The sequence below is a fragment of the Mugil cephalus genome, chromosome 2 (assembly GCF_022458985.1).
Source record: "Mugil cephalus isolate CIBA_MC_2020 chromosome 2, CIBA_Mcephalus_1.1, whole genome shotgun sequence".
NCBI lineage: Eukaryota > Metazoa > Chordata > Actinopteri > Mugiliformes > Mugilidae > Mugil > Mugil cephalus.
In genome coordinates, this window is record NC_061771.1 from 33117282 (window position 1) to 33132684 (window position 15403).

At 45.0% G+C, this 15403-nt stretch overlaps 1 protein-coding gene and 2 long non-coding RNA genes across 3 annotated transcripts; 2 read left to right on the forward strand and 1 right to left on the reverse strand.

Moving 5' to 3' along the window:
• The first annotated feature begins 2616 nt into the window (after positions 1–2616).
• Positions 2617–3731, forward strand: LOC125003605. The gene is made up of 3 exons (XR_007112252.1): positions 2617–2726; positions 3037–3199; positions 3301–3731. It is a non-coding gene; the product is annotated as an uncharacterized LOC125003605 (long non-coding RNA).
• A 118-nt stretch (positions 3732–3849) lies between these two features.
• LOC125003588 lies at positions 3850–5682 on the forward strand. The gene is made up of 2 exons (XR_007112237.1): positions 3850–3942; positions 5235–5682. It is a non-coding gene; the product is annotated as an uncharacterized LOC125003588 (long non-coding RNA).
• A 4647-nt stretch (positions 5683–10329) lies between these two features.
• On the reverse strand, positions 10330–13496 carry LOC125003566. Its single transcript, XM_047577570.1, has 4 exons — positions 13110–13496; positions 12763–13010; positions 12440–12658; positions 10330–12344 (listed from the first exon to the last, which is right to left on the reverse strand). The coding sequence occupies exons 1-4, from the start codon at positions 13418–13420 to the stop codon at positions 11947–11949; spliced, it is 1176 nt and encodes a 391-aa protein (XP_047433526.1). The 5' UTR covers positions 13421–13496; the 3' UTR covers positions 10330–11946.
• Positions 13497–15403: the final 1907 nt, after the last annotated feature.

A 15403-nucleotide genomic window follows, 5' to 3' on the forward strand; every position in this document is an offset into this window, starting at 1 on the left:
TTTGAGAGTTTTGAATAGTATAATGTCAACAGTGAACAAGTTACAAATTTATGAATGTAATAAATTTTCCTTTTGAACTTAACATTCTGTGTGGTAATTACCAAAGTGATATTTTAGTTAAACAGATTAACAGAACTTTTATGTTAAAGGGGAAGTACAACCTTTGTGTTTACTACTTAGAATTTATTGGAGGCACCGCCAAGTTATTTTATATCATTATCACAGTTATCACATGTAGCTCCAGACGAACTCAGGCCCTGTCCCACTTTACTACAACACCCCCTTTTATTTGTCTGTTTTCACTGGCTACATGGGACTTGGGTTACATAAATATGTTTTGAGTTCCCTGTTTTATTTTGATGGCTCACAGATCTACAGAGATCACTGGTCAGAAAAACAGGCCTCCAACTGCACAGGTTGATGAGCCCATATCAACATATGTAGTGTGACGACCCCTGTCGTGGGCGTCTGAATTGTGAAAATGACGTATGGTGGGTGTGTCTCAGTACCGTTCCAAAACTGACTGAACTCACGCAGCCCTAGTCTTCATGAGGGTACGTGTGATGGGTATTTATGCACTGGAGACCGCTGGCATGGGAAAGCGACCATTAACTGGCAACAAACCTATAACCACGGCCATGCTCCTGAGACAGAGCTCTAACCACTTTCACCGCAGCACTACTGGAGAGAGAAAGGAGAAAAAAGAAAAAACCAAGCGAAGCCCAAAGGAGCAATGCCACTAAAGCCTGACTGGGGAAAATGGCTCCAACAGTCACCGTGACCACCAGCCAACACTCAGCCAACCTCCAGCCCAATGTTCAACTCAGTTTAATTGACCCAACCTTTAGGACAACAGCAAACAATGTGCACACTAATAAAAGCTACTAAATCAATGGGGCGCACGCACGCACATAACACAACGCCGTAGTACATCTACTTACGGTGCTTTATTCAAACATGCCGCAGAGGGATGGCACAATGGATGCCAAATACATTGCTTCTACAATATTAATGAAATACTGAGTCACTTTGACAATATGCTGAGCTAACAACAAGCGCATGTATCCTGCTGCACTGATGTGACACCAGAGAGGAGGATTTACTTTAGAAGGATCTTGTCCACATGGGAAGATTTCTGTTGGTCTTAATCACTGGTGATAATGAGAGAATAAAGGGCACCCACTGCTTATTTGTTTACTTTTGAATTTGTTCTGAATGAATGTTTGTGTGCATTTTAAACCAGGAGTCCATTGTGTTTACACAATATAGTCTCTTGATTCTTGATTCTGTAATTCACACCTTGTCTTCTGTGTTTTCCAGACAGCAGAGTGGTTGGAAAGGAAGAATTCTGATGGCAGAGTCTGTGTTGGTGTCAGCAGGCACAAGACGACCACGATGCAAATAGCTACATTTGCCCTGACTGGGGAGGAGGAGGCAGTAAGTTCTCTAACAGGCTGAAATGGCTCACCATGTGTTACAGCGACACATTTAGCAACTCCACAGACATTAACTTCATTCATATTCTGTCTCCACAGATATTTCAGGCATATTTTAAACATATCCGCGCAAAGTCTGTCGACCAAGTTTTAGACGATGAAGGCAGATTTTTCCTGTCCAAATGGGGCCAGCCCATTGCAAGTGCCACCAATGATGTAGCTCGTCTGCACGAGTAGTAAGTAACAACAGGAGGCCATGCATATGCTGTGTGTACTGTGCAGATCAAGAGGGTTGGGGAGAGAAAGAGAAAATGAAAATGATGCAGAAGAGAGGCAGAGAGGAAGAGAGTGATTTGGAAGAGAAAGGAACAGAACATGACGGCGTTTCTCTCCAAATTCCCAGTAACATTGAATGGGCAGCCTCCCTGCAAGCGGACCAGAGTCAGTGCTGGGTTCAGTGAAGGCAGGGTGCTGTATGACAGGTGGAGGGTTATGCAGCGTGGCATGCGGGAGGATCATCTCTTGTGTAAGTGTAAATACGTAGACACTCAATGATTAGGTTGGGTATACATGACATCTAAAGCTCACAAGTGTGCAACTTTAATGTGAATGTTCTCTCCTCTGTTACAGCCGTGTTTGTGAGACGAGCACCCACGGTTCAGACTGTGGCAAGGCGCATCGAGAAGGAGGGCTGGAGTGGCAACACTCCCCAAGCACAGCTGGTAGTGTCCAAGTGGCGTCCACCCACTCAGACACAGGTGGAAAGTGACCCAAGGATCATAAAGAAGGTCACCACTCAGAAGTGGTCAGGTCTGACCATCAAGGATTTTGGTGAGCCAAAGGGGAAAGGTATGTGCAAATGTCTTGTGAGCACAGTCAAAGCCTAACACAAATACAATCATATCGTGAACAGCCTCATTAATCTCACCTCCCTTTGCCCACAGGAGTTGTTGCCACCAAGTGCTTTTCAAAGGGCTCCATAATCTGCGATTACCATGGCAGGGTAATCACGAAGGCAGAGGGGAAAAGAATGATGCAGAGCATGGACAACGAGATGGGCTACCTTTTCTTCTTTCAAAAGCTCTGCGTGGACGCCCAGACATTCCCCTGTGAGTGTCATCCGCACATGGAGACAGTGGGACGGCTCATGAACCACTCAAAGAAAAGGTTCAATGCAAAGCCCCGCCGCTGCAAGCTAAAGCAGACTGCAGCTGCAGAAGACTCCTTGTTTTTCGCCTGGAGTCCTGTGTCTCTGACCAGTAAATCTGTGGATCTGTGATCTGAACAGAGGTGAGACTCTCAAGCACATGTATCCTGCTGCACTGATGTGAAACCAGAGAGAAAGATTAACTTGGATCTTGTCCACATGGGAAGATTTCTGTTGGTCTTAACAATTACAATGAGAGAATAAAGGGCACTTTGTGTTCATTCTTTTGTTTTTTATTATTTGTAGTAAGCGTAGTAACAACGGGAGGCCACTGTGCAGATCAAGAGGGTTAGGGGTTAATGACGTATACTGAGCCTTGCATTCAATAAATATGATTAAGAGAAAATGAAATCATTCAGTGCTGAGAGTGAATGGATTTGTGCTCCTTTGCAGCTTTGGAACTGGAGATTGCCAACCCTTTCTGAAGGGAGCAGGAGCAGCAGACTGGTGTGGCTCGGTACACGGCCCATTCAACCTCCGTTGCAAAGCAGCATTACCGGATGAGGACGCGCCAGGAGACCGGTGTCACTGGGAACGTGCTGCAGAGCTTTAGAAGGTATGCATGGTGGTCTGAAACACAGAGAAAGTCCTGTGTTCTCACTGCGGCGTCTCCCTTCTAACCAATGCCTCTCTCTCTCTCTCTCTCTTTCAATGCAGCTCAAAGACATTCTTGTCAAAGCCCTCAGCGAGCTCTTGAGGAGCAGTAAACACATTGGTCTTCAAACCTCAGACTTTCGTTCTTGGGCAATGAAAACATCTGAATTTTCAGTCCTTCAGTCCGACTTGTGGGACCCTCCAGGGATGCTTCCAGGACTGTCCAGGGACATTCAGGATAAGCCGGACAAAACAATTTCCCTGCATTGTTGGGCCCAGCCACGCATTTAGTTCCAATTTCCGATTCCACACAGAGATCAAAACGGATCTCTGTGTGGAATCGGTGTGGAGTCAGTGCTCACTGCGCCCTCTATCAGACAGCAGTGGACACATTGGTGGACTGGTGGAGGGGACAGGTGACTTCCCTCTCTCTAAACTGGAGTTACATGAGGAGACGATTCCAGCTGCAGTCTGTCCCCCCCTGAAAATGCCTTAAACACAGAGACATGTTTTGATCTGTACTAAAGGCATTTTCGGGGGGAAAGACTGCAGCTGGAATCTCATGTAACTCCAGTTTAGTGGGAGGGAGCTCCTCTGTCCCCTCCACCAATGTCTTTGTATGTATGTCTGCTGTCCAAGAGAGGGTGCAGTGAGCACTGATTCCTCAGGGCATGTGTTGGGCTTATCTTTGTTGGCCTTGTCCAGGTCGTTTTGTCCCCTACACCACTCTCATCAATAGGAATCTTCACGATTTCACTGCAGATGGGGCTCTGTATATCCTAAACCTCTCTCTGTTTTGGGAGCTCCCCTGTCCCCTCCACCAGTCCACCGATGTCTCTGGATGGGTTGTTATTTTTCACCTCCAAGAGGCTAGCTCTGTCTGTGGTGGCGGTTGAGTATGCGAGCTGGAGCTGAAGGAGGTGGCTCCTCAGGGCATGTGTTGGGCTTGTCTTTGTAAACCTCTCTCTGTTTTGGGAGCTCCCCTGTCCCCTCCACCAGTCCACCAATGTCTTTGTATGTATGTCTGCTGTCCAAGAGAGGGTGCAGTGAGCACTGATTCCTCAGGGCACGTTGTGGACTTATCTTTGTTCGCCTCATTCAGGTCGTTCAGGTCGCCTGGCAGAGGCCCTACACCTCTGCAGTATTCCTGCAGTCGACCACACACCAGACCGTGGAAAAAAAGGAGAAAGACAATATTAAAAAAATTCACGTGGAAAAGGCAGTAACTAGATAATAATAGTCAAGTGTCTTAATCCATAGAACGCATTGTGATTTGAGGCAGACGTCCTGCACCTCTATTGGTTAGCTCTTGCTGAGGTCTTGACAGTGTTAATTGCTGCCATCTACCAGGGGTAAGTGGTGAGTTTATCTTTGTTGGCCTCATTCAGGTCATTCAGGTCTCCTGGCAGAGGCCCTAGGCCTTTGTGGCCTGCACCTCTCTCATCAATAGGAATCTTCACAATTTCACTCCTCCTCCAAACTCCTCTGTCACCTGGAAGGAGTCTTCAAATCCCTCTGGTGGGAGTCATCATCAGCATCTGAAGACTGTGATAAAACCAAAGACATCTCTTGTTAGCTAACTGTTGGAATATCCGTCGTTTAGTGTAGGATATCTTCCAGTAATGGTTGATAAGCTAGTAAATTTTGTCCATAAGTGTATAGTATAGTATAGTGTAGCCATCACCCTTCTATGTCCACCATGTTCATACTTTTTTAACAGAAAAATACTTCATTGGGGAAAACATACACAAACATCAACGTAACACACCAACAGCAATCACTTGAATCAACAAAAATAAAAACTAGGTACATATGAACAATTTACAAATGAAAAAGTGGTGCAGTTAACGGTTAACTCACACTGCATTAAAGCACTTAATTTAATAACAGTTAATATTTACAAGGTATCAAAAATACTAAAATTCGTACTATTTGCTGATGCCACAAATATTTTTGTTCAGGCGGGATTTTCGGGGGGACAGACAGGCCTTGTCCAGGTCGTTCTGTAAGTTTTGTCCCCTACACCACTCTCATCAATAGGAATCTTCACGATTTCACTGCAGATGGGGCTCTGTATATTCTAAACCTCTCTCTGTTTTGGGAGCTCCCCTGTCCCCTCCACCAGTCCACCAATGTCTTTGTATGTATGTCTGCTGTCTCAGAGAGGGTGCAGTGAGCACTGAATCCACACTGATTTGCTTCGTTGTTTAAACATGGCCTGGCCTGTTACACGTGGAAAATGCAGTAACTAGATAAGCATGTGGGACTTTTTTCAGTCAGCTTGGCTCAACATAAAGACTAGATATTAGGTGACCAGGTGGCCATGGCTCTCTATGAAGCTCCGTAATTGTCTCTTTTTGTGGTTTTACGAGGGTTTACTTGTATGTGCAACAAAGCTACTGTAAGTAATTTGCTTGTGGACTATTAAAGTATGTCGAGGTCTAATGTCTGTTACCTGTGTATTATTTAAAAGCATGCAGTCTGTGTGTGTGTGTGATCAGAGAGAATTCTGCACACATGCCTCTGCAGTGATCTGACACTGAACAGTGGAAATAAAACGCGGAACTCAAACACGTTCAAAAATAAAAGACAAGATCACAGTAGCATGATATCCTTCTGTTTAATGTACACTGAATATACACTATACAAGGGAAAAGGGGAGGGAAAAGACAAATAAAAATATTCCACTTGGAAAGAGCAGTAACTAGATAAGCATGTAAGACTTTACTCATATAACAACAAAAGCAACCATTCAAGATGGCGTGCTTTTCTTCCTAAAAGTAGGTTGTTACGGCAGTATTCATGACTCGTGAGCCTATAGCTCGGGCTCTTTCACAGAGACACCTGCTGCTATATTTGAACAGATATTAGGTCACAGGTTTAGTGCAAGCAAGGCAGGAGGCGTAATTGGAGTTCTAACAATTCACTGTATATTTTGCAGCACTCAGGCCAAGTCCCCCCTGGTAGTCCTGGGGAGAGGCAGGAGGGGCGTTTATCGCCTACACTAAACTATAAACTAAATTCACTAGCTCATTGACAACACTTATTGGAAGATATCCGTTTTTTTTTTTTGTTGTTTTTTTGCGCAACGGGACACGCCATGCTCTGTAAGGACTTGCACATGAGAAAAAGTTTGGTCTGCAATAAAATAGAACTATATCTGTGCTAATATATCTCCACAATAAACAATATACATTTTGTACAGTGATTGATGTATTTTGTACAGCAGTTCCTCCACAGCTAATCTGAGAGGTATTTAAACAGCCAGTAAATAAAAATGAAATTTTGCCACATAAACATTGTACACATTAATTCATTGTAAATCTAAGGGGCAGAAGTCCAGGTTGAAAAGTCAGTGTCAGTCTTCAAGAATATAGGGACCTTGTGGACCATTTAATTTAATCATACCAAATGAAGAAATATTCATGAAGAATATATGTCTGTGTCTTTGTAGGATACAGCGAGAGACGAGGCCCTAGAATGCGCTGTTGGTTTTGCTGACAGGTGTCAGTGAAGATAGTCCTCATGAGGGTCAGAGTTCAGTAAACCTCCAGCCCATCTCCACTGCCATCATTCTGGAGGGAGGTATCATCATGGATCGTATTAAAAACTTACCTCAGGCAGTTTGTCTGTTATTTGGGCTTACATAGGCTTACACAGGTAATAACAGCTAAATAGATAAGAAATGGGAGAGAGGGAGAAAAGAAGGACAAGGACCCATTCAAGGAAATTGGTTTGTTTAATTTAAGTGAACTAAAAAAAAATAAAAAAATAAAAAAAAAGAGTGAGTAGCAAATATACAAGTATAGTAGGTATATAGTAATTCTAAGTAGGGTATATCTAGGCTAAGTTATCCTATGAATAGAGCTTCCATGGACAATAGCCTCGTTAGAGCTCTATTCATAGGATAAGTTAGCCTAGGCACACAGTTCCCCCCATTCAAGGACAGGTAAGTGCCATTATATCATTATGGTAAATAGTGACCCCAGTTTCTGGTCAACCAAGTTTCGGTGGGTGTTACCCACAGAGTTTATTCCTATTTAAACCTCAATTTCCCACTCTTCAAGAAATTCTACAAGTCTAGCTGACCCTATTCAACGCTTTTTTGGATTACCATGACCTGGATGACTGAGAACCTTCACAGACAATGTCAGTGAGGATATTTTATTGCATTATTGGTGGAGTTATTACATTACTGGGTTTTATCACATTTTCAATAAAGTTAACTGCAAATTTTATTACATTTTCAGGTGTGAGCGACCGAGCTGCAAAATAGAGGAGTCGCAGGTGGATTTTGAAAAATGAGGGCTTTATTTACCCAACAAATGAGAAACAAATTACAAAAACAAATAATTAATTCCAGACCTATAGAACAGGTCAAACAAACAAAACTAAACTCAGGCTATGATAAAGTATCCTGGCAAACCAACGGCCTTAACAAACCTCATCGGACTGAACAAACAAATAGTGGCTGATCAGGCCAAGTACACAAAAGAGGGAACATCATAACACTAACACAATAACTAACAACAAAAGAAACAACACAGGACAGCTAATTTACCAGTTAAATAAACTTCATTTTAAACCAAACTCAAACTATTCAAATAACCAAATTTAACCTGATGAAATACACCAAACTAGTGAAACTAAAAAACCCCACTCCCCCCTGCTGAAGCAGGCTCTTGGTTTGGCCTTATTGGCACTTCCTGTATTTAAACAGACCCAGCCAGATACCCCCCAGCAGCAGAAGCAAGGAACCCCTGGCACCGTTAAAACAGAAAAATGGATTAGAACAACTTAATAAATAATAGTTCATGAAGGTAAATATGTTTTAAAAATGGTTGATTATAACATGTTAGAAAACTGTACTTTCAAGAGTCAGAGATAAAAAGGGCGTAGTTTAAAAATCTAATCATTTTGGTTGTCAGAAAGTCAAGAGACCACGTTTGTTGTGAAGTAGTGCAGCATCTTTTATTCTCTCATCTTTGTATGTGACATCATCCGATCCAGTCCGCACGTGTTTCAGGTAGGAGGAGCTTAGAGTCACCGAAGTGCGCAACAGGTTCGCACCAGCAGAGGCTGCTTCTTTCCAGGCGTCCGAGCAGGAAAGTCAGCGGAACAAACTTCCAAGACTGACGGCGAGTCGTCATGTGGTGGATGTGGGTGAACCCTGGAAGCTGCCAGAGGTAAATTCGTGTGTTTTAAGGTGCTGTTGTTTATTTTTATTGTATAAAAACCCGAGATGAATCGCTAATTGCTGCTAGCCTTTAGCTTAGCCTCCTCGTAGGCTTCCACTCTGTTTATTCTGCATTGCAGCTAGCAATTGCTAATTTCTGTAAGAAATACTGTGGGTTTTTCGCCATGAAATAGCCTGTAGCTTAGTTACTAAGCGTAACTGTGTGATTCAGAAAATTTGCCATAAGAGGGAGAGAGTGAGGACCGGGAGAGAGAAACTAGCTGTTGTACTTGAGCGTGATTCATCGCACGTGTTCCTGCTCGCGCCATCTTGCCATCGCCTCCTCCCCCCATCGCCATCTCTGACTGTGAGGGTTCGTGAGTACACTTACATTGTGCACCTTTTTGTTTCTACTGGTTAACGCCAGTGAAGCGGCCATTTGTTTCCGGCCTCACGAGCATCGACTGGGCCTGAAACGGTTTTATTTAGGTTAAGATCAAAAAAGCCCGGTGTGAATGTGTGTGTGGGCTGGTGGACATTGAGTTTGCTGGTCGTTGTGATCATTTGGGAATTAAAGGTACCAGAGAATTATTTGAGAGGTTTGAATAGTATAAGGTCAACAGTGAACAAGTTACAATTTTATGAATGTAATAAATTTTCCTTTTGAACTTAACATTCTGTGTGGTAATTACCAAGGTGATATTTTAGTTAATAAACAGATTAACAGAACTTTTATGTTAAAGGGGAAGTACAACCTTTGTGTTTACTTCATCACTACTGATTCCACTGATTTTCACATCCCACCGGTTTAACCCGTTATGTTTTGGGTATTCGATTATTTTCTGTGAAATAAAGTACTGGTTAATTCCCTCCCGCTCTTGTCCCTCCCATGTGCTTTGTTGTAACAAATGGGGACTCGTCGGCGTCTCAGTTACGTTACCTTTTTTGAGTTTTGTTACGGAGTAGCAAGAGGTCCTTTGCTCACCTGTCAGGGTTAGGTGACATGCTGTGGAGGCGCATTTCTGGAGGTTCCCGTTAGGTTTACGGCACTTTCTCCTTTGGGATTGTGTCCGTTTGTTTTTTTTCATAGTGTTGTGGGGAGCAGCTAGTGTTGGTTGCGCAAGCAACCATCTTGGGGGCACTCCGTGGGATTGCTTGTGGTGGTCCCGCTGGTTTTGTGCTTAATCGACCCGCTGCAGAACCGCATGAAGACCAGGGTTGAGTTTAGTCAGATTCTGGGTTAGGCAGTTAGGGGAACGCTCTGGGGGGCATTGTTGCTCATTTGTGCATCCAGCAGTGTCGATCCGGCTCTCAGGTGAATATGGATAGTTTGTTAGCTTTTTACGAAGCGCCTTGTGCAGTGTTTTTGGAGTGTGCAGTTCCCAAGTTTTGAGAACTGCACGTGATGAAAGTGGTCACCCTGGCGTGTAAAAAATCTGTCGGTGCTCAAACAATTTTTTTTTTTTTTCTGGCCACAGGCCAAGAAAGATGTAAGATGCCTTTGCCTAGTGCTAAGTCGGGTTCTAAGTATCTGTTGACTGTAATGTGTCAGTGTACTCGTTACCCAGCTGCTTATCCGCTTTGTTCCATCACCACCAAAGCGGTAGTTAAAGCAGTAGCACAGTTTATTTCAGTGTTCGGAATACCCAAGGTCATACAGAGTGATCGGGGGTCGAATTTTACTTCGCATATGTTTGCTAAAGTGTTAAATCTGCTGGGAGTGAGCCACAATCGGTCCACTCCGTATCGTGCGCAAAGTAGGGGTGCGTTAGAACGATTCCATCAGACGCTGAAATCCCTGCTGGGGCAGGCTCAGGTGAAAATGAAAGCCCGGTATGACCAGGGTACGGTGCGCCATGAATATAGTCCTGGGGACCAGGTCCTCGCGCCGACACCGCTGGTCACGTCACCATTTCAGGCTAAATTTCTTGGCCCGTATACTGTGTCTGAAAAAGTTTCTGGTGTTAACTATTGTGTCGCTACACCAGGTCGAAGAAGGTCGTCTCTGCTATATCATGTGAACCTGCTGAAGCCGTATTACCAGAGGTGAGTGCGTAAAAAGTGACATGGGTCCAGCGCTCGCCGTGGACGCCTGTGCTGTGGTGCAGGAGAAAGACGGCGTTCCTGAGCCTGATAACAGTCTGTTGAGTGGTAGGTTAAAGAATTCTGAGTCTTTGTGTTATCTGCATTCCCGGTTGTTACACCTGAAATTAGATCAGACTGCGGTTTTGCACAGACATGAGGAAGGTTAATTCTGTCACTAAATCCGATTCATTCCCGTTGCCACGCATGGAAGATTGTGTAGATAGTGTGGGTTCTGCCAAGTTTGTGTCAAAGTTTGAGCTTCTGAAGGGGTATTGGCAGGTTCCCTTGTCGGGGCGCGCGAGAGAGAGATTGCTGCTTTCGTTACTCCTGCAGGTCTCTACTCATACACCGTTATGCCCTTTGGTTTAAAGAACGCTCCGGCCACCTTTCAGCCTCTAATGAACCGGGTTGTGCACGGATTAGACGGCTGTTCAGTGTATTTAGATGATCTGGTTGTGTATAGTGACACATGGCATTCACATCTGCAATGAGTAAAAGATTTGTTTGCGAGGTTGGCTGAAGCACAGTTGACAGTAAACTTGACCAAATGTGAGTTTGCTAGAGCCACTGTTACTTACCTGGGCCGTGTGGTTGGTCAGGGTAAAGTTTTTCCTGTGCAGGCCAAGGTGCTGGCTGTGTGCGAGTTCCCACAGCCTACTACAAAGAAAGAACTCCAGCGGTTTTTGGGTCTAGTCGGTTATTATAGAAGTTTTTGCAGAAATTTCACTACGACTAGTCAGATGGTCTCTCTTTTTACGGGGTCATGATTTAGACATACGCCACATTAAAGGGCAAGATAATATCCTGGCAGACGCTTTGTCGAGGGCGCCTCTGCCTTAGAGGGCTAGGTTGGAGTGGGTCTTGTGTAACTGTGTTCATGTAATATTTGTACTCTGCTCTTGCTTTGTCTCCTCTTCAGCCTTACTCTTAAATAACTTCTCAGGTACCAGAGTTGCCGAGGACGTTTGTGTTAGGTGACAAGCAGGTCAGGTTACATTATTGGATTGTTGACACTGTCACATGATCCACAGCTGTAAATTGATTATGTAATATTTTGAAGGTATTTTTTTTGAGGATTTTGTTGTAACCCCTGAGCTGGGTTGTAACAGTAGTTTGGAGCTCCACCAGTGGGAAACAGTGAACTCCAGTCCAGAGGCACTCACAAGAAGTTGGAGGGGAGAGAGACACTGGTTAGAAGGGAGACCCCACAGTGAGTATACAGGATTTTCTCTCGGTTGTGGTTCAGTCTCCCCTCTGTTCAGATCACAGTCTGCTGGTCAAAATGGATCTGTGTGTTTACTGCCATGTCGTGGGTGTTCAGAGGGGAGATAGAGGGACACACAGGGGTTAACATGATGTACAGCAGTAACAGCACAGACTTGAAGTCTGAACGTGACTAGTAACAGAAAACAAATGATATAAATGCCTCACCACTGTACAGTGCTGGATCAAGAATCCAGCCATTCCAGGTCCAGTCCTTCCCCTGAGAATGACTGCCTGCACACGCCGTAGTCAAAGCGGATCTCCTCACCCACTTCGATGTCCTTGCTGGCCAGGAGGAGGATGGTGTCTGTTTCTCCTTGGGGTAGCTTTAGCTTGCAGCGACGGGGCTTTGCGTTGAACCTTTTCTTCGAGTGCTTCATGAGCCGTCCCACTGTCTCCGTGTGCGGATGACACTCACAGGGGAACGTCTGGGCGTCCACGCAGAGCTCTTGAAAGAAGAAAAGGTAGCCCATCTCATTGTCCATGCTCTGCATCATTCTTTTCCCCTCTGCCTTTGTGATTACCCTGCCATGGTAATCGCAGATTACGGAGCCCTTTGAAAAGCGCTTGGTGGCAACAACTCCTGTGGGCAAAGGGAGGTGAGATTAATGAGGCTGTTCACGATATGATTGTATTTGTGTTAGGCTTTGACTGTGCTCACAAGACATTTGCACATACCTTTCCCCTTTGGCTCACCAAAATCCTTGATGGTCAGACCTGACCACTTCTGAGTGGTGACCTTCTTTATGATCCTTGGGTCACTTTCCACCTGTGTCTGAGTGGGTGGACGCCACTTGGACACTACCAGCTGTGCTTGGGGAGTGTTGCCACTCCAGCCCTCCTTCTCGATGCGCCTTGCCACAGTCTGAACCGTGGGTGCTCGTCTCACAAACACGGCTGTAACAGAGGAGAGAACATTCACATTAAAGTTGCACACTTGTGAGCTTTAGATGTCATGTATACCCAACCTAATCATTGAGTGTCTACGTATTTACACTTACACAAGAGATGATCCTCCCGCATGCCACGCTGCATAACCCTCCACCTGTCATACAGCACCCTGCCTTCACTGAACCCAGCACTGACTCTGATCCGCTTGCATGGAGGCTGCCCATTCAATGTTACGGGGAATTTGGAGAGAAACGCTGTCATGTTCTCCGTTTCTTTCTCTTCCGAATCAGTCTCTTCCTCTCTGCCTCTCTTCTGTGACTGACCAGCCCTCCCGTCAGTTGAATCCTCAGGAGAAGATCTGCAAGATTAAAAAGGTTACTAACCACTGACAATCAGATCAGACCTCTTTATGGCAAATAATGACTCAATGTTGTGTGTATCAGACCACCGTGCATACCCTCTTAAGCTCTGCAGCAGGTTGCTAGTGACAACAGTCTTGTGAAGTGTCCTCATCCGATAATGTTGCTTTGCAACGGAGGTTGAATGGGCCATGTAGTGCGCCACACCAGACTGCTGCTCCTCTGTGAAGGTGTTGGCCGCCTCCGTTTCTACAACCCTCCTGATCTCCCGACTCGTCACATTCTCACATTTGTAGTTGGAATGGAGCAGAAATCTCAGATGACACATCCACTCACTGCACTGAATGATTTCATTTTCTCTTTCTCTCCCCAACCCTCTTGATCTGCACAGTACACACAGCATATGCATGGCCTCCTGTTGTTACTTACTACTCGTGCAGACGAGCCACATCATTGGTGGCACTTGCAATGGGCCAGCCCCATTTGGACAGGAAAAATCTGCCTTCATTCTCTACTTCTGGGTCGACGGACTTTGCGCGGATATGTTCAAATTGTGCCTGAAATATCTGTGGAGACAGAATATGAATGAAGTTAATGTCCGGAGTTGCTAAATGTGTCGCTGTAACACATGATGAGCCATTTCAGCCTGTTGGAGAACTTACTGCCTCCTCCTCCCCAGTCAGGGCAAATGTAGCTATTTGCATTGTGGTCGTCTTGTGCCTGCTGACACCAACACAGACTCTGCCATCAGAATCCTTCCTTTCCAACCAGTCTGCTGTCTGGAAAACACAGAAGACAAGGTGTGAATTACAGACATCAAGAATCAAGAGACTATATTGTGTAAGAACAATGGACTCCTGGCTTTAAATGCACACACATAATACACAGCCATTCATATAAAACAAAAGAATAAGCAGAGGGTGCCCTTTATTCTCTCATTATCACCAATGATGAAGACCAACAGAAATCTTCCCATGTGGACAAGATCCTTGTAAAGTAAACACTCCTCTCTGGCTTCACTTTAATGTGAGCATGGCTCTGTCTGTGGCTGCGGGGGACGGTGCATGTCTGAGATTGCTGCAAGGTGTGAACAGATTTTAGAGTAACACTGTTGTTACTAGATTCTGGCTGAGCCTTGTTTTAAGGGGAAAAGTACTTACTGTCATTCCTTCCACTGCTCCTGGTCTCTGGAAGTGCCCCAAGATCATTATGGCCTCACAGTAATAGCGCAAATGTGTTACCGCATCCTCACTTGGTGAAATGAAGCGATTTAATAGTTCCATGGTATTGAGCGTCTCCTTCCTTGCAACAGTCAGTACCTTCTGACCGTCCTCGATGCTCTTCTGCCCCCATGAAGTACTTATACCTTGAATAAAACACAAGACCACAATGAGGAGCAGCACTACATGTTTCTGTATCACATAACCTCAGTGTAGAGCGGACTGATGAGTATCAGTGACACAAGAGAACTCGTAAAAGGAGACAAAGAGTAGGCAGATTAACAACTGACCTGGTTTTACATATGGCCTTACTGTTTTCCTTGGCCACTGACTTTCTCGTGACACAGAGGTAGTCGATGTAGGTCTGGCACTTCCTGTGGAAGTCTGGGTCCTTCACACCAACATGAAGAAAGGTCTTCGCATACTGCACAAACCGGATCATGTTCTTTATGTAGTTGAGGATCGTGGCCGGACTCAACTTGGCAAGTTTCAGGTCTCGCAGGTAATCGCTGACTTCAGTGCTTTTAGTGAGGAAATCTAAGCTCACTTCATCCCCTTCAGGCTGGATGTATCTCAGCATCCTGGAGACATTGTCCACCTGTCATGAAAGATGAAGAGAAGCGTGAAATGGTGCAAGAAAGCAGAGCCATGTGTGCTGAACTCTCTCTGACACAGAGTGCATCTTTTTAAATAATATCCAGTGGTCTAGTAAGTCTCGTCTTATCTCTCTCCCTCACTCACTCACTCACACATACTGTGGAGCTTCAGAAGAGCATAGATTCAGGGTTATCTCTTACCTCCTGTTGGCAGTTTGGCACATTTAAGAAGTCGATCAAATGCCTCTTGAACCCCATCAGCATTTTACAATCGACTGGGAACTTCTGGTAGAGGCCCCTTGTCTGCATGTTCATCCGCACACAATTCTGGGAGAACTGAGGTGGATTTCTGAAAGAACAAAGCAACGTTAGTTTCAAATCTGCAGACTGCAACCTTGGTGAAACTGAAGCTGATCACTGTTTGAACTGGTGTGTGTCACACCGATGCGATGAACTTACCTTTGCCATGGTGGGTCATGTGAGCCAGCATCATCATCGTGGGAATCAGTGGACCCCTCTTCACCAGTGCTTGAAGGCTCTACAGCACTGGCAGGTTCCTCCGTGGCAGCTGCACTC

Coding starts and splice junctions, on each gene's coding strand:
- LOC125003566 (XM_047577570.1), bottom strand. CDS start 13,420: ATGCATATGCTGTGTGTACTGTGCAGATCAAGAGGGTTGGGGAGAGAA. Junction 12,659..12,762: donor GCGGGAGGATCATCTCTTGT/GTAAGTGTAAAT, acceptor CCTCTGTTACAG/CCGTGTTTGTGAGACGAGCA. Junction 12,345..12,439: donor TGGTGAGCCAAAGGGGAAAG/GTATGTGCAAAT, acceptor CTTTGCCCACAG/GAGTTGTTGCCACCAAGCGC.